Raw genomic sequence first — 24,275 nt, forward strand, 5'->3', positions numbered from 1 at the left:
TAATGGGCTATTTAAAACCTAGTTTAACTATCTTATCAAATGAAAAAAAATCCCGGCAAATTGGCCCTACCTCTTTCAAGTATAGGTTCATACATATAGATGGTATTGTTGGAAACACCAAGAGGTAATTCCATGTCAAATTGGTTCTATTCATCAAACCCAGAACTTTTTTTCACCGATCTGAAGGACTAAATAAATATCTCTTTAAACTATTGTTTACATACCTGTTGAAATTTCTATACTGAATACGATCAAGGACAGTATGTGTATAGTCATAGCTGCTGACTGGTTTTAAAAACTACAGTCAAACTAGAAAAAAGTAATTAATCTCTTAAACATTGTTATATCAATTGAAACACCAGTGTCATTTTGTTATTAAAATTTCAAAACAAAAATGTTATACGAGTGCTAGTTAGAAACTCTCCATCCTTTATGTGAAAGTTTGATCTTCACCGCGGGGACTCTGCTCACGCCGAAAGGCAATGGTGCAAGCTATAAAGGGACCCATAATGACTAGTGTTAAACTATTTAAACATGAAAACAAACGGCGTAGACTGTAAAACAAAGAACCGAGAAACATATATGAACCACATCAACAATCGACAATCACTGAACATCGGGTTCCTGGTATAAAACATCTGATAGTATCCGGTGATATATTGTAATTAGGGACTTTAGGTAGAAAAACAGAAGATTTGGTATGGTTGTCAATCTCCACAAGAGACCACAATTACACAGAAATTAACAACTATATGTCACGGTACAACCTTCAACAATGAACACAGCTCACACCGCATAGTCAGCTATAAAAGGCCCTGAAATGACAAGGTAAAAAAAATTCAAACAAGAAAACAAAGGGCCTTATTTTCGTACAAATAAATGAATGAAAAACACATAAACAAACGACAACACCTGATTTACAGGCTCCTGACTTGAGACAGGTACATACATACATAATGAGGTGGGGTAAAACATGTCAGCGGAATCCCAACCCTCCCCTATAAAAATCGGTTGAAAAAGGCTTAACTCACTAGATAGACAAACATTTAAGTGGATGTGGGTATACAGATGTTTTCTTCTTATTTAAAAAAAAAAAACAAGAATGTGTCCAAAGTACACAGATGCCCCCACTCGCACTATCATTTTCCATGTTCAATGGACCGTGAAAATGGATAAAAAATAAACATGATATAATAAACCATTAATATTAGAAAGATCATATCATAGGGAACATTTGTACTAAGTTTCAAGTTGATTGGACTTCAACTTCATCAAAAACTTTAACCTGAAACTCGCACTTTCATTCTCTATGTTCAGTGGACCTTGACATTGAGGTCAAAAGTTTAATTTGTATTTAAAATTAGAAATATCATATCATAGGAAACATGTGTACTAAGTTTCAAGTTGATTGGACTTCAACCTCATCAAAAACTACCTTGACCAAAAGCTTTAACCTGAAGCAGGACGGACAAACGGACGAACAGACGAACGGAGGCACAGACCAGAGAACATAATGCCCCTCTACTATCGTAGGTGGGGCATGAAAAATGATTGTTAAATGACATAACTGTGTATGTGTATATAAATGATTTCAAACGTTGGTCTTTCTGACAAAATTGTGTATAGTCAATGAAATTTAATTTTCAACATGACTATGTAGACGGTGGAATAGTTTGTCATTGTTTATTGTCAATGATCTACATTGACTCCTTGTCATTTTCTGTGTATTATAGTGATAAACTAAAGTGCACGTACAAATGTACATTATTTGCTTTATTCGTTTTTCAATGTGGTATTTACAGAAAAAGGAGGTGTGGTGTCATTAGTAGTACAAAACTATCTACCTTCAATAAAAAAAACAAGGATTTCAACTGTTGAATGCATGGTTAGGGATAAACTAATAAGCAATTTATATTAAAAATAAAAGACAGTAAATAAAAAAATAGACACATTAATAAATGAAATAACAATTCTTTAAATGTTTTTGAACCTTTGAAAATTCTGTCATAATAATATGATCACTTAAATATTTACTTACTTTATATAATGTTTTGTATATCAATATATAAAAAATCTCACAACCAACCTGTTATACGCATTACATGGATACAGATCATTGCACATCAAGTATGGGGATTTCCACAATAAGTAAATTGATACGTTCACTAACTGTTATGGAAAGAAAGAAATGTATAAATTGTTCAAATTTATTTCTTTGTTTTAATGACAATATAACATTGAATTATATCAAAAATTGATAATAGCGGTGTCAATATTCGTGTATATTACATACAAATACTGGTGTAACAGTACTCTTGTTTAATAATAGATCGAGACATTACTTTAAAAAAAAATAGGTACCCTAAACAATAAAATAAATCTTTTAGACATTAATATGAGGCAGGCATTGCCTGTGAATGGGGTCGAAACCTGTATGGATTTGTTTTAATTCAAACATGTTAAAAAGAGAAACAGAAATACCGGAAACGTTTCCGTATCTGTTTCTGTTGTTAGGGATTTAGTTGTGACGTTATTAGAGTTATGACATCATATTCAATGTAAAGTCTTTTTCATAACAAACAATTTTTAGAAATGAATTATTATTGAGTTCCTTTCTTTAGACCGATGGATATACATTTTATTCAAAGTCTCATGTAAACAAGAGCGGAAACGGAAGTAGATTTATGCGCAGATCCGGAAATTTAAAAACGCAACAAAGCAAATTTGAAATTGAAATGTAGTACAATGAAAAATTCTGGAAATTTTCCCGATTTAATTTTTTTTTATTGATTTTTTTTACTGTAATAGGGGACTTCGTCCCCATATCATGTAAAGGAATATTGCAACAGTGAATCAATCAATACTCTACAATGAAAGGTGTTTTATTCAATATTTATCCTTGTTTTGTCAATTGTTATTTATTCCCTTCGGAACTGTATGACCGCTACCGCCAATGTTATGTTAAACTTTTATAACGCAGATCTTCAAATGTACTACTGACGTTTTTAAATAACATCCTGACGTCAAGCATCAATTACTTTTTTAAAACCTATTGACGTCAAATGTTTTAGATTATGATGTTGTATTTTGCACTTCAATATGTGGTATGACGTATGGTCAGACATATTTACATACAAGAAAACATAATTATTTCTGATCCAATCATAACGTCCATGACTAATCTATTATACAGTAAACTATTAAAAAAACAAGCGTCTTTCTTAACGTCGTAACTACAATCCCCTTACCTTTCAAAAATGTGACCTACTGAATTAGACTATTTATCGGATTTGTTATTTCATAAGCAACACGACGGGTGCCACATGTGAATAAGGATCTGCTTACCCTTCCGGAGCACCTGCGATCACCCCTACATGTAGTTTTTGGTGTTCGTGTTGTTAATTCTTTATTTTTATATGCTGTGTCATGTGTACTATTGTTTGTCTGTTTGTCCTTTTAATTTTTAGCCAAGGCGTTGTCAGTTTATTTTCGATTTATGAGTTTGGCTGTCCCCCTGGTATCTTTCGTCCCTCTTTGAAGCCTTTAAGAACAACAAATCATTCCCTTCGCATAGAACACTTCGATCCAAAAGTATGTATATCTTTTTCCTGTAATAAATGTGTAAGTATATCATGTATATAGCCTACTGTATAATGTTGTTCATGAGCTATATTCTATCTCCCCTCACTTTCTTTCTTTTATAAATAATCTTTGCAAAAATGATAAAACGACTTGTAAGTATAATTATGTATTAAATAATTCAATTCAGCCCATGATAACAACATGTCATATTTCAATCAGAAACTCACATCAAATAAATTAATATGTACTATTTCATTACCAATAAGAATCTAAAAAAACAAAATGAAAAATGTATAATGTTTTTCCGTTTAGTTGGAGATTATTTGAAAACGCTTGCTTTTAATAAAAAAAAATTGACTCTGCCTATTCGTGTAATTGAAGATAATTTGAAAGTGGTACATGTAAATTGTTGAATGGAAGAAATAAAATTCAATTAATAAATTCCCTGAAAATGTATCTTCCTTGTTAACACTTTTACACAAATAGACAAAAACTTATGTACCAGGTAGTCATCATGAATTTAAATTGAATTAACATATTTTAAACTAAATGACTTCCTTGACAGCATTGAAGAGCAAGATGACAAATATTTTAATACCATGTTATCAGTTATAAATCAGATACAAATTTAAAGTACTCTAACTATTATAAAATATAACCTATGCAATATCTTAACAAAATACCTTTATGTTCCGGTTAGAAGATAATGTTCTTTTTATAGGGGTTGTCACTTAACTAAATTAGAAAATTACTTGTAAACGGAAAATAAAATATGAATGAACACAAATACAGGCATATTTGTCCACATTCCTGTAACTTTTTAAATCGATCAAAAACTGAAGTGTTGAAAATTAGCCGTAAATGTGTTACATTAGCGTTTTCAATTTTACTATTTATTGGCATGCAAATACTGTACCAGAAAAAGTTATTCAAAATTTGAAGGACTTTGTATCTTTTATTTATCCAGTCGATTATCTCAAAGATTATTTCAGCAAATTGCCTGTCTCTTTACCCTTATGCGCATAAGTTCACAAGTATGTGGACTGATATGTCGAGTCGCAATTATGCAAGATATGCGTTTTTAAGCTTTTGAAGTATTCGTCAACAATGTTTTAATCTTAACTATAATTTGTCGCCGCTAAGCTACGGTTTCAACGCATTTAAAATGGATAAAAGATGAATTTGGCTAATTTTGTTTGTGTTTTTATTTTGGTCTCCCCTCATCTTCTTATATTTATAAATAATCATTGCACAAATGATATGACCCATAATAACATAATTACATTATTCCGTACAGCACATAACAATTTGTCACATTTCAAACATAATGTATTATTATATAAGAATAGAAAAAAAGTTATCTTATGTTTATACGTGTAATTTTAGATTATTTCAAAACACTTCTTTTGAGTTTAAAAAATGAGATAACTTTATTCGTAAAATTGAGGATTATTTGAAAGTGATACATGTGAACTGTTTTATTGAAGAATACAATTAGATTAACTTATACGATAAGGAAAATGTAACTTCCGTGTAGGCAATTTTACATACAATGACAAATACTATCCTTTATGAATTTAAATTGAAATAACAGATTCGATAAAAGTTACTTCCTTGTCTGAATTTGAAAAAAAAAGAAAAATACTTTGATACCAGTAAATCGGTCATAAAGCAGATACTTATTTAAAGAACTATACTGATACTAAAATATAACCTATGCAATATTTCAACAAAGGTTATTTTATGTTCCGGTTAAAAGATAATTTTCTTTTTAAAGGGATTGAAATAAAATATGAATGAATACAAATAAAAGCTGTGTAACAGTAGCGTGCGTGTTCAGTTTTACTATTTTTGTGCATGTAAAAATTGTACCAGAAAAAAATGATTCATGAAAGTATTTTTTAAAGAAATATTTTTTTTTATGCCATCGATTATTCGCAAAGATAATTTCAGCAATCCCATGTCTCTTTACCCTCATTACAATACGTTCGTTTGTATATGGTTTGATTTGTTGAGTCGTAATTGTGCAATACATGCATTTTAGATTAAATGAATAAAGGCAACAGTAGTATACGCTGTTGGAAATTTATAAATCGATTGAGAAAACGCAAATCCGGGTTACAAACTAAAACTGAGAGAAAGAAATCAAATATAAGAGGAAAATAACGAAACAGCAGAAACACTAAAGTGCAACAAAAAACAAACGACAATGCAACACACACAGAAACGAACTATAACAAAACGATTGCCGTTCTCCTGACTAAGTACAGGACATTTTAAGAACAAATGATTGGTTGAATCTGGTATTGTTAAACATAACACTAAAATGACAACATTACATGACAGAACTACTGTACAAATAAATGGAAGAACTTAAAGGACAGACAAATACACGTCAAATAAATAGTACAATAAAACATTACATGTTAATAGTTATCATAGGTACCAGGCTTATAATTTAATACGCCACACACGTGTTTTGTCTACATACGACTTTTTCAGTGACGCTCAGGTTAAAATAGTTAAAAAAACACGAAAGAAGATGAAGATCGCATATGACCCGAAATTCTAAAAAGTTGTGTCAAAAACTTCTGAGGTTATCTGCTTAGGTAACGAAATCCTTAGAATTTAGAATAATCATACTTTTGCAAACAGTACATTCATAAAAATGATACGTATTTTTTTTCTTATTGAGTTACGCCTTCCAAATGATTTTTCATAGTTTGTCTTTCTTTGTTGTGATTTTATAGTATTGTTTCAGGAAAGGGGCCATACCTTTAAAACATGGTTTTACACTAGTAATTGTTAGGGCCCTATATAGCTTGATGTTTTGTGTGAGCCACAGCTCCGTGTTGTAGGCTATACATTGACCTATTATCGTTTACATTTATAAATTGTTCCTTGGATGGAGAGTTGTCTTATTGGCACTCATACTTCATCTTCGTATATCAATTATATAGATATACGAAGATGTAGTATCAACATCGAAGTGGTGAACTTCAGAATAAAAAACCCACGTAAAACAACAGAGCTCAGCATAAATAAAAACAGTTCTAGCGAACTACGCATATTTGTCACCTATTCATTAACAAAGTTGTTATTTATTTTAAAATTTGTCGACGCTCTAATAAGGTTTCAACTGCCTTATCTAAATTGAAATACAAATTAATTTGGCTGGTTTTGTTATTGTTCTTTTATGGTCACGACTATATATATCCGTTCAACTGTTTCGGTTGTAGTACATGATCGGCTTTCAAATATTCCTTTTTGAGCGATTACGACGATGCCGGATGGCAATGAAGGTATTAAAGTGAATTCAACGCATGGCGTTTATAAATTGATGTTTCATTTTTTTATGTATATGCATGTTTTAACTCGATATTAGTTACATTAAAATAAGAATAAAATACATAAACCAAAATAGAATAAAACATTAAGAACCAAATAAAGATACAAACATCTTACCTGACCAAATGAAAACAAATTAAACAAAAGCAAACAGACATAAGAATGCCCACTTTATCTTAAGATGGCAGATAAACTAGGCAGTGTTAAAATAATTATTTGTTATACAATTCACAAAATTGTAGCAAAGGCAACACACAATAAAACTAATGAATGCAATAAGGTGATCCATAAAAGTTAGTTGTAGTTCATTATCAACTGTAACACAGAATGTCGCTGATTGTATCTAAACGTTTTGTACGTTTTGTGATATTCGTTGATATCGCAAATTACAAATGAAGAATGAAATCTTGTATAAAAATTCCTGATCATAATTCAAGTTCAAGGTGATATATTCAATCAACATTAGCACCAAACTTAGAAATATGCTGTGTGAATATATAAATCATTTCCTGAGTTCGCAATAGGGTGACATAGGATGGATTCGTTCACTTCCTTGTATTCCTTGTATTTCCATCCCTAAAAAAATGGAAAAATAGTAGTAGCTGATAAATTCATTTCAAATGTTTGTTTTCGAAAAAAAAACATGATATTTTGAAAATATTTTAATGAACTTAAATAAAGATAACATCCTTACACGTATTCCATAAGATATGAAGAAATAATATTTTTTTTTAGTAAATATATCTATTGGCTTTAAAGTAGCTACTGTAGTAGAAACTACGAGTGCACTATCATCATTAATTACCGTGGGCGTGTTGTTAAGATTTTTCTGCTACGTAGCGATCAAGTTTGTAAATAAACACCTGTCACAAGTGTAGAAATGTTTTGCCCGCTCTCAAACATGTTTGATATCGCAATATCACGAATAGTCATATGCCTGTAGTTATGTCATTGTCGCTTTGGAGTATGTCTTATTTATTGATCGTTTATTTAAGCCAACATAAACCACGCCGCTGGTTTTATCCTTTGAATTGATTAAATTTTGTCACGAATCTCATAACTTTTCATTTGTACCGAATGGATTGTGCTAAAACGGTTTCGGTTCTTATACATCCTCGGGTTTCAAATGTTTGGCTTTGAGTGTCCCCGATGAAGGTAAATCCAGAAAAGCTCTTCGGACGCAAGAAATTATTATCAATTATTAAACGTGTTGTTTTCAATTGTGTGGGGGCAGGATGGTGACTATCAGTTGCTTACATCCAGATTATCTAGTATCTGATGACAGAATGTAACATTGGAAATTATATAGCATCTCATTGTTATTTATTCATTTGTTTGTTTCATTGATGTGTGATCCATAATTAAGAAAATAATTTGATTCTGAATTTAACACTCCCTTCATTCAGACAAGGAATGTTGACACTTCAAATATACAATTGTTGATAAAAATAAATACATCAAGTTATAACCTAATATAAAGAGTGTGTTAAATTAAGGGAACTACAAATGGTTCCCTCAGTATTAGCACTTCGATATATACAATCGTATTCCCGTCTTGGTTCTTATAGAAAAGAAGAAAGTAATGGGGGCATGAATGTATATTGAGTTGATCAATTTTGTACATTGTTTGCATCTCTATATATTCCTCCATGTAGAGTATTCAGCATAAAGGGCAAACCAGTGTTAACATTAATATAAAATCAAGTCCCATAAAATATTTCTTGGGTATTTTTTATTATTGATGATGACCCTAAAGAAGTATTTTCCCTGAAAAACGGTTTTGCACAAATATCAATATGGAACTTTTTAAATGAAAAAAGTTTAACATTAAATTTCAATAACAATGTGTATTATAACTTTATTTTATTGGTACATACAGAAATGTTGTTTTTCTTAGACAATGAACAAAGAACCAGGTCAAGTTTACATATATCTTGTGGTAATGATACACAGTCCATAAGAATCACGGGAAGATTTCTTGCAGTTGTTTTCGCAATAAAGATTAAACAATACGGTTATCAAAACAGTACGTATATAAGTAGAAAACCGAACTAAAACAAAATTGGTCTTACCAAATTATATGGTTCAATTGGGTATATGTGTTTAAAAGACAGGACTGGTAGTTTTCTCACTCAAAATTGAATATCATGGATCCTTTTGAAGATAATTTGAAATATACGCATATTTGTCCACATTCCTGTTACTTTTTAAATCGATCAGAAACTAAAGTGTTCGTAAATTAGGGGTGAATGTATATATATTTATATTTACACAATGATTTAAAAAAAATTGAGATATGCTTCTTCTTGTAATTGAAGATTTTTTGAAAGTGATACATGACTGTCTAAAGGAAGAATTTAGATTTAATCAATATATTCACTAAAAAATGTATCTTTCTTGTGATTTTTTTTACACGAAATGACAAAATGACAAAAACTCAGGTAGTTAGTAGTCATGAATTAAAATTGGATTCACATATTCATTAAGTGTCTTCCTTGAAAGCATTTAAAAATTAATTGACAAATGCTTCATTACAATGTTATCAGACATGAATCAGATACTAATTAATTTAAAGTGTTCCAGACCTATAATAAAATATAATCTATTCATTGCCTTAACAAATATCTTCAAGTTCCGGTTTGAAGATATTTGAAGGGATTGTCACTTCACTGAATTAGCAAATTTCTTTTAAAAGGTAATATAAAATATGAATGTATACAAATACACGCATATTTGTCCACATTCCTGTTACTTTTTAAATCGATCAGAAACTAAAGTGTTCGAAAATTAGGGGTGAATGTGTTACAGTAGCCTGTTCGGTTTTTACTATTTATATGGTCATGTTAATATCGTTTTAGAAAAATTGATTCAGGAAAGAATGTTAACATTTGAAAAAATTATTAACTTATTTGTGTACGAAACCTATTATCCCAAAGATTATTTCAGCAGTAACCTGTTTTCGTATCCTCATTACCATAAGTTTGTAAGTATGTGGTCTCATACGTCGAGTCACAATTATGCAAGAAATGCGTTTTATAAGCTTATGAATTATTCGTCAACAATGTTATAATCTTTATTATAATTTATTGGCGCTCAGCTAAGGTTACAACTCAAATAAAAATTTTTTATATGGATTTGATTAATTTTGTTTGTGTTTTTATTTTGGTCTCCCCTCATTTTCTTGTATTTATGAATATCATCGCACAAATAATACGACCCGTTAGTACATAATTACATAATGCAATTTAACGCATAAAAATACATGCATGTCTCATTTCAATCAGAAAAAGTACATTAGATATAACAAAATGAACTATTTCATTTCCAATAAGAATCGAAAACAAAAAAGATTTGAAAAATTGTACAATGTTTATTCGTGTGGTTGGAGATAATTTCAAAACACATCCTTTCAGTTAAAACAAATGAGCTATGCTTATTCGTGTAATTGAAGATTATTTGAAAGTGGTACACGTAAAATGTGTAATTGAAAATACAATTAAATAAACATATTCACTTAAAAAATGTAACTTCCGTGTAGGCATTTTTATATATAAAAAAAATTACTTATAAAAATGTTGACTATTCTTTTTTAATTTTAATTGAATTAACATATTTGCTAACAGTGACCTCCATGTACGCATTTAAATACAAAATGACATATATTTAAATTCGAGGTTATCGGTCATGCATCAGATACAAGTTTAAAGCACTCTACTTATAGTAATATATAACCTATGCAATATTTTAACAAAATTATCAATATTGTATGTTCCGGTTAGAAGATAATTTCTTTTTGAAGGGATTGTCACTTTAAATAATGAGCAAATTTGTTTTAAAAAGAAAATAAAATATGAATAAATATCAAAAAAGCACATTTGTCCACCTTTTTGTATGTTTCTTAATCAAGTGTTTGATAATTTGTTGTTAATATCCTGGAAACAGTAGCATTTCCGGTTTTGTTTTCCGTCAAGTGCAACAATGTTTTAATCTCTATCAAAATTTTGTAGACGCACATCAAATGTCAATCGGCACTAGGGTATCAACTCCCTTAGACAAATTTGAAAGTAGATGTATTTACAACGAGTTTTTGTTTGTTGTTGTTCTGTTTGGTCATATATACATACACATGAACTGTTTTTGGTTGTTTTACATCAATGGTAATGTGTATTTTCTAGGGTATTGGGTTTCGTGGTTTTACTTAATTTTACATACACATCCTATAGAAAATATGTAATCGTTGATCATTATAACTCGTGTTTTAACTGTACCAAAGGAAACCACGACATTTGGTATCCAACGAATATTAATAAATCCATCGTATTCAAATATTCATGTTTGAGAGTTTTCGATGAAGTCAAAGAAGGTAAATTCTTAAAAGTGATTTGAAGGCATGGCGCTTATTAAGTGATGTTTTTTAATTGTTTTATGTAATACGCTTTTTTATATTCGTAATTAGTTTTAAAAATAAGTGTATGAATATCATTTACCGAAACAGAATAAAACAGTAAAAACCAAAATCTCATTCCAACATCTTACCTGACCAAATAAAAACAAGTTAAGGGGGCTCCTGGGTATAAATGATTTTTTTTCCTAATATAGGATTTCCCTATATTTGTTCATAAATGAACTTTACTATATTAAAAGAAAAATGAAATAAAAAAATGGGGTCACCGTTCAGTTAAGCTAAAATCTGCCTCTGGAAGAAGCATACATTTTTGTTAATGTCCTTTTTTTCTGTTGAACTAATAGGAGAAAAAGAGGAAATATCGAAATAAAAAAAGAACCTAATATAAGAAATCGCTTAAATTTTACAATTATTTAGTTTATGTACAGCTTATTTGAAAACAATAATAAAAAATATAGGTCACCGATGACTTAAAAGAGATATTTCAAATTTAAGGCAAACAAATGGCATTTTTGCACCAAAGGGAGATAATTTGGAGCTTTTTCAATTGTTAAAGTCATCTGGGGCCAAACCAAATCAATTTTTTGGGTTTGTTTTTTGTACCATATTATAAAGTAACAACTAATAGTGTATAAAAAATAAATTTGTAATGAAAAAATAAAGGTTTAATTTTTTGCTAAAATTTTTGTACCCATGAGCCACCTTAAACAAGCAGATAAATGCAAAATTGAGATGTCAGGTTTTTTTTAGCATGTGATCAAGATAGTTTAAAATATTTAGATGCATTTGAGGTTAACGTCCTTCCATTTATTCCATAAGTTATGCAGTAACTATTATTTTATCTTGTAAGGTTTTTTAATTGGTTTCAAAGAAGCTCGTAGAAACTACGAATGAACTTAGATCAATACCTTGGGCCTTTTGTCTTTTTGTTAAGTTTTTTCTGCTTAGTGGCGATCAACTTTGTAATTACACACCTGTCCCAGATGACGGAAGGTTTGACCGCTCTAAAACATGTCTGATCATGCAAACTTTATAGTCATGCGCATGAAGTTCAGTGTTAGTCATGACGTGGTGTCAAACTAATTGTTCTTTTATTTTGCTGGTTTTATCTTTTGAATCGAATACCTTTGTATCACAAGTCTTAGAGCTTATTATATCTATAGAGTAGATAGTGATTTTGTTGAAGGCCAAACGGTGACATTAATTTGCCTATAACCACGTCATTTGGTCTCTGGTGAAAGGTTGTATCAATGGCAAATATATTCTTTTGTTCGTTTGTGTTTTTTAATTGATGTGTGATTGCATAATAAAGAGAATAACTACGTTAAGTTATTACCTATATTCATGTCTATACAATTTCATTTTGTTTTGTTCTTTGCCGCTTCCATCGATAGCATCCAAAACCACATATCGGTATCAGCAACAGTAGAAATAGCCAGTCTGAAAACAATGAAATCAAGGATGTATTATCCAGAACATAAAGACATAGAATACTACATGCTACGTTTGTATTGTGTTCATATCAATGACGATATTCCTATGTCAACGATTGTCGTAAATTTGCCGATATCTGTGCCCATTGAAATCAGTCATTCACCAGAATGCATTTGCTTCAATGAGGTATCTGTGCAACTATTTTCACAACTGTTAGCCTTTCATTTTCACAAAAACCTGTACAGTTGTAAACAATTTTCCATATTTGACAAAGAGTAATCATGATTAACAATTATCTGTTTTGTGTACTGGGTTATTTTCATATGCATATGTCAACAATTTAAGGTTGATTCAGGGATACGTGTTATGCACCATACAATCGTATCATTAAAAGTAAAATAGATAAAATTAAAAAATCAAAGTGGAAAAAAAACTACAACATATCAAACAAATGGACAATAACTGTTATATTCATGACTTAAACTATTTACTTTTTATATCATGTATATCAAACTTACATTATTAATTCGTATATTTTAACAAATTTGATTCGTTTAGGGATAGTCACATGTTAAACTATATTTTCGAAGGTAGAGAGAAAACGGCGGATAGCAAAATGCATATTGACCGGCAAAAAGCATATCGCACGGTTATTTTTAGAATATCTAAAAACCGATATACTTTGTGACGTCATGCTATGAATTTCAGGATATTGTTTAATGTTTTGAAACACATGATATCTGTGATCAATTATTTGACGAAAAACAATCTTAATAGTGTGTTAAAAATAAAAAGTAAATAAAATAACAACTAATATGTTGTTATTGTCCAGGAGACAATGTAATATCCTTAAAATTCCAACAAACCTAAATGACGATTTTGATACAAATATGGTCGGAAATTAATAATATAACAAATATAGCCTTTGTATGAGGTCAATACAGGATATATCGACCCAAAGAGGTATATCGACCCCGGACTTCGTCCTCAGTCAATATACTTCTTTCAGGTCAATATATCCTTGTATCGACCTCATGCAAAGGCTATATTGTATAATATTGGTAAATGAAAGCAGGATATTCACGTTTTTTATGGGTTTTTTTTCAAGATAAAATTCTGATTCGCTAGCAGTTTTAACAGTTATTAAAACCGTTTACAAAAAAAAATAGATTTCAAACTAGTTTCATTTACGCTATCACACAAAACTATAACAATAGTTGTCAGGCGAAAAACCATATTATATAGGCTCTGGAAAAAACAGATGTCTGCACTGTCTGGTTGAACAAATATATAAACATCTTGTACAGACAATTTTTTTTATTATACTTGCTAGTGTGATTATGAAAGTGTGTATCTGATTAAAAATATTCACAGAACACCTCTATCTGTTCAAGTACATTGTGTATAACAAAACATGCAGTTAAAAATATTTAAAATCTTTTCCCTCACAAATTTCCATGATATTTAGTTCGCTTATTTGTCTATTATTGCCCGCTCTATGTTCAATAGCTGAATTTGTAATAAAACAGTTGGATTTATTAACGGTAATTTTACTAAATTGTACTTACAATAAAGACTGTTATTTTTGCTATCAGGATCGTGGCCATCAGCTGGAGTTGTAACGTTTTTAACTAATGGCGTTGAACTATCAAGTATGGAACGTGTTGCCGTTGGTTGAATGTCATACTTAGATGATGTAAACGATTGTTTCTGAAATGTGTTTGTTGGCGTTGTTTCTTTCATATTTTGAGTTGATGTTTCTACAATGGATGTGGATAATTCTGTTAAAGTTGTTTGTACTGGACATTCGTTTCTATTTGTAACGCATTCTCCATTGTCGCACCTATGTCTTCCCTCAGGACAAGGTTGAACACCAACTGTGCCTAAAATTAAGATTATATATAGAAAGCATTGCAGTAGCAAATTTAGATGATGTATACGATTGTTTCTGAAATGTGTGTATTAGTGTTGTCTCTTATATACTTTGAATTGATGAGTTTACAATGGCCGTCGATAACTCCATCATTGTCGTTAGTGAAGGTCATTCATTTCTGATTGTGACACATGCTCCGGTGTCGCACCTATGTCGTCTCTCCTTGGCCTTTTGATTAAATATAGAAAATAATGAAGTAGAAATTATAAAAAAAAAAGAACAATTTTTTTATAAAAAAAGAAGAGCCCATCCAAAAGAAAGAAAATTATTACGATTAATAAGGAAATATGGTAGACGGACAGACAATAAAAAGTCAACTAAACATATCAATATTAAACCCATGACACCGTAGATGAACTATTGTGTCTACCTATGACTAGTTATAAGTTTAAGCAAGACATAATGTCTAGACGATTTCAAGTTTGTCAACTGACTAATATCTTAATGAACAAAGTCTGCCAATTGATATTTTATCGTATGTTTTTCTATGTAGTGATGTTATGCTATTGTTTCAGAAAAAGGGAGAAGGTTTGGATCCATTAAAACGTTTAATCCCGCTGCAAATGTTTGTACCTGTCCTAAGTCATGAATCTGATGTACAGTAGTTGCCGTTTGTTAATGTAATATATACGTGTTTCTCGTTTCTCGTTTTGTTTATATAGATTAGACCGTTGGTTTTCCCGTTTGAATGGTTTTACACTAGTAATTTTGGGGCCCGTTATAGCTTGTTGTTCGGTGTGAGCCAAGGCTCCGTGTTGAAGGCCGTACTTTAACCTATAATGGTTTAATTTTTAAATTGTTATCTCATTGGCACTCACACCACATCTTCCTATATCTAAAGTATCTGATTTCACATCATGACTGCAACCAGGTCTTTTGTAGTGGATTATTCGTTATCATCCTTCTGGTTTTCCGTATTATAGTCGTTACTCAATATATTTATAGCATCTTTTTGTAGTGTGGTAATAAGATGACTCTTTAGTTTTCGATGAATTTTGTATTTTATGAATTACGTACAATTACACATCTTGTCATTTACAACTTGAAAGGGAAGTTATAAACAGAATCAGTGAAATTCATAAAGTAGAACCTAAACAAAAAAACATAAACACTGAAGTATAGTTTACTATAACAGACCTAAATATCAAGTATGAACGAATACAAATAATGCATTCACGAGAGACATATAACTATCACAGTGATCTTTCCCAAAAAAATGGTTTATAGACCGGAGTTGTTTTATGATCGATTTATGACTTTTTAACACGTTATACTACTGTTGCATTTTTTTTATTTGAACTAAATTTGTTTTCATCAAAACAATGTGTGCAATCAAATGAATGGTCAAATAAACCTCCATGTTAGATCCCAGCTCCTTTGTTTTAACAGGGGTGATATGAGCCGGATCATTCCTACCATATCTTGAATGTCTTTGTTTTGCATGCTTTCCTTTTTTTGTAACATTTTAGCGAGAATGCTTAATCGACAATAAAACTTAGAAATATTTATTGAGAAAAGACACACTTTCAAAATCTAAGTAGAAAAGTCCACTGTCTACACTTAGATTTAAACTCAAGACCTTTAACATATCAGCCAACGACACATATCCCTATACCAGGAAGACGGAATCCAAATTCTTAGTAATCTAACATATTTAAAGGAAGCAAGATATTAAATGGGAGGGGTAGACACTTTATTTAGTTGGATGTTAACCTTTTTCATAAATAAAGCGAGTTGTCAGACTGATTGTTCAATTTCAGTTCACCCTTTTCATAAGTTGGGCAATTTTTTGGAAAGTATCGATTTAGTTTGAGTCGATTGATCAGTGGGGCGAGTTGACATGTTTTCATATCTAAACATCGTGTTCGGTGGTCATAAAGGGTATATATTACATAGTAATATACAAAGTATATTTCAATGGTTGTGTGCCGTTCTTAACTAGATTTTATGAATTGTAAATGTTTTTGTCTTCTAATCTAAAAGAGCCGGGATGTAGAACAGTTATCCCATTCGGACTTGGTGTGTCAGTGTCAGATCAACCTCTGGCCTCCGGTCATTGGGTTGATCTGACACTGACACACCACGTCATCATGGGATAATTATCACATATCTTATCATTGACATTTACTTACAATTCACCTCGTCTGAACGGTCGTCACAATCAAAACTGCTGCCCTCACATTGTAATGCAATTGGAATGCATTGCCCACTTATACACTGAAACTCACTTGCGTTACATGCCTCTGTTGTCTGATTAAACATTGAAAAACAAACAGGTTAATGCATTTATTTACAAATAAATATTCTCATTGTTTGTTGAAGAATGTTTCAGATTCATTTCAATATGAATTCATTCGATAAGTGATTAGATAAGGAAATAATTGTCCTTGTTTGCCTTATTTTAAGAATTATCACAAAGAATAAAACTAAACATATCTCAAATATGTTATGAGTTGTACAATGTAGTACATTGATATGTTTTCTATTCCAACACAATGGTTTACGTAAAAATAAGAAGACGTGGTATGAGTTATAATAAGACAACTTGCAATTTTAGTCATAATATGAAAGAAAAAAACCCACTATGGATGAAAATAACCTAAAACATATTGTACATGGTTTAACATTTACAGATGTATGATAGACTCATTTAAATTATTCAAAGGCCAAAAACGTTTTTGAATTGAAATGGAACAAAATGTGTTACCCTTACTGTAAAGATGGGTGTTGGTTCAGTCTAGTGCAAATATTTTTTTTATGTCTAGTTTATTCTACTGTAAGAAGTAAAATCACATAAAAACTGAAGTCCGAGTAAAAATTCAAAACGGAAAATTCCATATCAAATGGCAAAATCAAAGGATAAATCACATCAAGCGAATGAACACTAACTGTCATATTCCTCACTTGGGACAGGCATTTTCGAATGTAGAAAATAGTGGATTGAACCTTGGTTTATAGCGCTAAACCTCTCATTACTGTAATTGAAATTTCTTAATATTCCAAGTTAATTTCTGGCTACCTTTGACTATTCCAGAATTCTATCAACAACATATAAGTAATACTTACAACTAGATACAATGTTGTAAATATAAAGCTTGTCATAAGGTTTCTTTGTAATCGCTCCATTGTCTTCTCACATGTGATAACAAAAGCTTTAATCTATTTAAAAATTAAAAAACGAGTTTATATTATCACGCATGTTATATAAGATTGTGTAAACAAACTTATCATAGATACCAGGATTGAAATAGTCCTCTATTTCGTCGTATTGAAATCGACATTATGCAATTGCACGTAAACATGGTATACATGTACACGTATAATACTTTGATTTGTTTTGAACTATCAAAAAATTAATATTAAAAGAATGATAGTCTGTCTGTTATGGTTCTTATCAAAACTTAATTTTCAGTTTACATACTTTCCGTATAGATTTGTGAAACAGTTGTAATTGTAATCCATTTGCATTAGGTCGATTTCTATCCGATGCAGCTCATAAGATTTCAAGCTGATATTTACGAAATGTTTTCATAAAATAACAATATTGATCATCCCTAACATATTTAAACTAAAGAACTATTACACCAAACTTAATGTGCATGTAGCATACTTAAGGTTCCACTAAAACTAAAATATAGTACACTGCACGAACATCAAAACTTTGCCTGTATTTTTCAACCTAAAATGAATAAAGTCCTGAACTATGGGAACATTGGTTCGTTTAAACATACTTAACATATATGTACTGTGTACATTGTTATGTTATGGCCAAACCGGTTTTAGGGGTTAAAACTTAATTTTCCAAAAAATCGACAGGCCTGTGAGATGACTTTATTTGTTTAAATTTGTTACATGTAATGAAGTGCAAGCAAATGTTGATTTTTAAGAAAATGTATTTATTTTCGAATTTCAGTTTATTTATGTATCCAAGAGAACGAATATTTAAGGTACAATTCAGAAATTGGACAAAACATGTTATTGAAACATATTTATGTGACAAATATACATTAGCGTGTACTGCATTACATGTAACAGGATTCGTCCACATCAATTTTGAACAAATTTTAAAAGTCTTTTAACACATGTAGCAGGCTTCCATATTTTTCGGCTAAAACCGATTTGGCCACAACACCCAAATTGCAAGTTCCCATAGTTTAGGACTTTATTCATTTTAAGTTTTGAAATACAGGCAGAGTTAAGATGTTTCAGTAGTGTCCTATATTTTGACTTTAGAGGAACCTTAAGTAATCAGTATCGTTTCAAGAATACGTTACAACATATGCGGATTACTATTAAAACATAACTTGATCACAAAAAAAACATTAAATTAGGCAAACAAAGATAATGACAATGTCATATGCTTTACCTGAGTGTTATGATCCGTTGGTACTTCCTTATGTAGCACAACAATATATTGGCACACTTGACTACTGTACAGTTATCACGTTACGCACACTATGATATAATTTGCATGGGGCATCATTGTTGTTAATAGAAAATTATAAATAGGTATGGAAAATCCGCCGTAAATAAACATAGTTTACAGGTAATTTTTGTTTAACAAAAATATCTTTATATCTTTTGTGCTTTTACTGATTGATCTTTTAAAATACCGGTCACACGGTACAAGACATTTTGCACAACTTAAACAGGTAAATCCTCATATTTGGTACAATGTTAAGCATAAATAAGTAAAACGACGATTTTGAAACCCAGGATTTACTTAAATATCAATCATCTGGTTAGATCTTTGATTTTCAATGTCAAATATATCCGACGATGGTATGAAATGTCAAGCAGATATCGAAAATAGAGGGTGGGATGGTCTAATTCAGATACAAAATAATGGAAGACAAACAATTTCACGGCATAAATCCTCTCAGATAGCATTTAAAACAATTTTAGAATCATAAGTATAATGTATGCAATTTATTGATTTATTTTTCATTTATCCACAATGTAAGTAGATAAATGAAACTTCCGTTTAAATAATAATTATGATAACCGATTAACTATCTAGACGTACATGCCAATTCTGTCAGATACCATATTTTAATAAATTGTTTAAATCAAGTGCATTGGAAATGTTTCTTTTTGTTGAGGGTTTATCTTTTATTTCGTAATTTACAACATTACTGTAATAAATCATGCATAGATCAGAACCTCTTGATATTGCTCATTGGCCTTTTTATGAGTGGCCTGCTGACGTTGTTTGTCATCTTAAAATAACTCTCTCTTTTTGAAAAGCCTAAGAATGTTCTTATCCCAGGCATAGATTTCCTTAGCCGTATTTGGTAAAACTTTTGAAATTTTGGATCTTGAATGCTCTTCCACTTTATAATTGTTTGGCTTTTTAAATATTTTGATTTGAGCGTCACTGCTGTCTTATGTACAAGAAACGCGCCTCTGGCGTACTAAATTATAATCCTGGTGCTTTGATAAATATTAACATCATTGGTTCGATGCCACTGCTGGTGGACGTTTTGTCCCCGAGGGTATCACCAGCCCAATTGTCAACACTTCTGTGCTGAGATGAATATCAAGTATGTGGTCATTTCAAAGAAAACCTGTTTACAAAACTTTGAATTTTTCGAAAAACTAAGGATTTTCTTATCCCAGGCATATATTACCTTAGCCGTATCTGATAAAACTTTTCGAATTTTAGATCGTCAATGCTCTTCCACTTTGTTGCTGTTTGGCTTTTTAAATATTCTAATTTGAGCGTCACTAATGAGTCGTATGTAGACGAAACGTGCGTCTGGCGTACTTAATTACAATCCTGGTGTTTTGATAACTATTTAAGAAGTAATTCATATTAAGCATGTACATGTTCAGTCAAAATCATTTTGCAAATAAAACATTTGACGTAAAAGTTCATACTTGATATATTTGGATATCGCTTTAGTTTCCATTATTTGCATCACTTCTTTTAACCATTTTTTTTATCAGGCAATGCAATCCGAAACAGCATTTGCGATAACCTTAAATCGATCAATTTGTTACGTGCAATGCTCTCTACATGTATTCCAATTTTGTTTAAGTTTTTGCATACTTCATGTACTATGACCATAGGCGTACATAGTTTTTTCTTGAATGAAACTATATGTAAACCTCAGATCTATGTACGACCTCAAATATGTGTCCGTTTATCAAATCTATGCCCAATCGTGACGTCAATCGCTAATCTATGTCCATACAAAATTGTTCGACCTCAAATCTGTGGCCGATTTTTAATCATGACGTCATTCGCAAATCTATGTCCTTAAAAAAATAATTCGGCCTCAAATCTGTGGCCGATTTTTAATTGTGACGTTTTTCTCAATTCTATGTCCGTTATAAAAGAAAAGGCTTTAAAACTGTGTAATGTTTAATTCTTTTTTAGCCATGCGCAAATTTATGCCCGTCTTATAATTTCGGCCTTATAGGTTTTTGTCATTCCCATAGTTCAATATTAATTTGGTGGTAGATCTATTTGTTTTCCATGTGTGTACAAGAGCTTAAGTATCAGTTAATCTTTCATTCTTATGTTGCTATACCACTGTCCCAGGTTAGGGGGAGGGTTGGGATCCCGCTAACATGTTTAACACCGCCACATTATTTATGTATGTGCATGTCCCAAGTTAGGAGCCTGTAATTCAGTGGTTGTTGTTTGTTCATGTGTTACAGTTTTGTTCATTTATTTTACATAAATGAGGCCGTTAGTTTTCTCGTTTGAGTTGTTTTACATTGTCTTATCGGGCCTTTTATATCTGATTTTGCGGTATGGGCTTTGCTTATTGTTGAAGGCTGTACGGTTACCTGTAGTTGTTAATGTTTGTGTCATTTTGGTCTTTTGTGGACAGTTGTCTCATTGGCAATAATACCACATCTTCTTTTTTTTTTATACTAGATAGATTATTTTGCTTGTATTTAAAGAGGGTCTAAAAAAGTCCCTGATTTAAAATATTGTTTTTTAATATAAAAAAGAAGATGTGGTGTGATTTTTTTTATTTAAGTACGGTTTTGTATGATTTTTGTTTTATAAAGTAATTTTTCCATGTTTGTGGTTAAAATTATGCGTGAATCACAATAGGGCATATATCAATTGTTTGGTCTTAGCTGATATATATTTAAGTTCAAATGTGAAACTTGTAATTATGTCTTTAATCACAAAAATCTTTCCCCGAGAAGGATCATTCTTTATGTTTTGGCATATTCCTTCTCTCCAGAAACCGGATGTAAACACTGCCGTCCCTTTGTTCATAGCTGGATTTGTTTTGAATTGCAAATACTTCCCAATAGTAGGAGTGAAGATATCCTGATAATTGTCAGAAAACAGTTTATAATCCTGGTACCTTTGATAACTATTAAGAGGATATATCTCTAGTTGACGTTTTTGAAAATAGTCCATCAGCCCACTATTTATAACAGATTTTCCTCCAGTCTAAATAAACAAATCATAAAGCAATTTTAAACCATTTGTATTAATAAATAAAATATCGACATTAACTTTTTTCGTATAAACCACATTGACACTGATAATGAATAGATACATAAAAAGTAAAAGGATAAGAAGAAAAACATTATTTAAATGAACATTTGATATTTCTATTTACATATCTACATGTATGACTTACGGGAATAGCATTTTCTTTATCGTTGCTATCATTTACAAAACGCCTTTTGTAAAGTTCCTTGTAATACGGATTAGCACCTTCCATGGGATCGAGATTATTTTGCATCTGAAAGTATATTAAGTAAAATATGTGGAGAAAAAATTTAATTTAAAAAGAACATCATTAATTTTACATGATTTTTTTCATTTCGATTTGTTTTAATTCATTTAAAGGTGAAAACATGAAAGACGGGTCAACCTAATGGTTTTTTTTTTAAATTAGCGCATAACTTTTTTTTCAAAACACACATAGACTATGTACACATGTGCATAGTAACAGAAATATTCTATCATACTAAAACATTACTTACGACTTCTAAAGGTGCAATATCATTTGTTTCCGTAGTAAAGAATGTATCCCTGGTTTCTGTAACTATATGATCATTTTCCAACTGCCTCCCTTTGTTTGTCTCCTGAACTTCTTGGTGTTCTTCATTAGGTTCCGACACACTATCCATGGCTTCTTTAATAGAAATAAGTTTAAACAAACAATTTAAATAGTACAGTCGATGGTTGTGTTACGTCCAGTGGCAAATTTAACGCAAACATATAGAATATTAACATGATAACACAGTAAATTTAAAATATGCTTTTTTTTATATAGATAAGACCGTTGGTTTTCCCGTTTGAATAGTTTTACACTAGTTATTTAGGGGCCCATTATAGCTTGTTGTTCAGTGTGAGGCAATGCTCCGTGTTGAAGGCCGTACATTGACCTATAATGGTTTACTTTTTTTTTTAATTGTTATTTGGAGGGAGAGTTGCCTCATTGGCACTCACACCACATCTTCCTATATCTATTTACATTTATTTTGCTCATAAAATTGTATTTTAAAAATAACTTTGTTTAACTAACATCAGAGCCTTAAAAAGTAAAACCTTTCAGATTACTATTAGAGTAAATAAAGACTTATATTATTACCTTCAAACGTTACATCTCTGTCATTTATGTTTCTTAACATCTCCAAATTTCCATTTTCATCTTCATTTATGTTACTTTCAGATAATATTTCACCAATCTCTTCTTCTTCATTCTCTCCATCTAAGTGTGCCTGTGCTAGGATCTTTCTTTCATCTTCAGTTAGGAGCACAAATGGAAGCTATAAAAATAGAAACGGCTTTATTGCACGTAATATTTTCACCTTTACTACAATAGATAAATACGTTATATTTTAATACAGTACATGTATTACTTTGGCATTTTATAATATTTTAGAATAATTTATGAATAGAATAGAATGAATTTAGCGTTAAACTTTCATATAGTTTCACAAGATGTGTGGGTGTGTGTGTGTGTGTTTGTTACTTTGTTTGTTTGTGTTATGTTGTTGTTGGTTTTTTTTTATACATTTCAGCTGTTTTATTCGCCATATATCTTTAAATAAAGCATTAAGCTAAGTTTATAGTTACCTGTTCATCAATAGGTGGTGCAAATTTAGGTCTTTTAAAGTAAAGTTGATATGGTGTAGAAAGCTTTGTACATTTATGTACCCTGTTGTTGTAGTTGTAATAAAATTCTGGAAATTTTGAAGGCCAGTCTTTTTCTAACGACATCTCTTTTCTAAAATATTCAGTAAGTGTTCTATTAAAGCGTTCTACGCGTCCTTGGCTTTGTGGATGATAGGGACGTCCATGTATTTGCCTGGTCTTAAAATTTTAAACTTCAGCCAAATTTACATTTGTAAATTCTTTGCCGTTGTCACTCTGTAATATTCTTAAAGTTAGATCCGCTACATCTTTTGCAAATTTTCCTTTTAATGGGCCACCAAATGCCAAGCGAGAAAAGCAATCTACTATGTTGCAAATGTAGTTGTAACCTCTGACTGGTGGCATTTTCTTCAAGTCTATTTGCCAACGACTGTTAGCATAAGTTGCAGGAATTGGGCGCCTTAAAACTGTTGTTTTGGGAATTTCTACTG

General features: G+C 30.9%; 1 protein-coding gene across 1 annotated transcript; it reads right to left on the bottom strand.

The window, feature by feature from the left end:
* Positions 1-12,670: 12,670 nt before the first annotated feature.
* LOC134681865 (low-density lipoprotein receptor-like) lies at positions 12,671-19,174 on the bottom strand. Its single transcript, XM_063541507.1, has 5 exons — positions 19,069-19,174; positions 17,769-17,861; positions 16,835-16,952; positions 14,338-14,652; positions 12,671-12,775 (listed from the first exon to the last, which is right to left on the bottom strand). The coding sequence occupies exons 2-5, from the start codon at positions 17,826-17,828 to the stop codon at positions 12,684-12,686; spliced, it is 585 nt and encodes a 194-aa protein (XP_063397577.1). The 5' UTR covers positions 17,829-17,861; positions 19,069-19,174; the 3' UTR covers positions 12,671-12,683.
* Positions 19,175-24,275: the final 5,101 nt, after the last annotated feature.

The sequence above is a fragment of the Mytilus trossulus genome, chromosome 8 (genome assembly GCF_036588685.1).
Source record: "Mytilus trossulus isolate FHL-02 chromosome 8, PNRI_Mtr1.1.1.hap1, whole genome shotgun sequence".
Taxonomy (NCBI): domain Eukaryota; kingdom Metazoa; phylum Mollusca; class Bivalvia; order Mytilida; family Mytilidae; genus Mytilus; species Mytilus trossulus.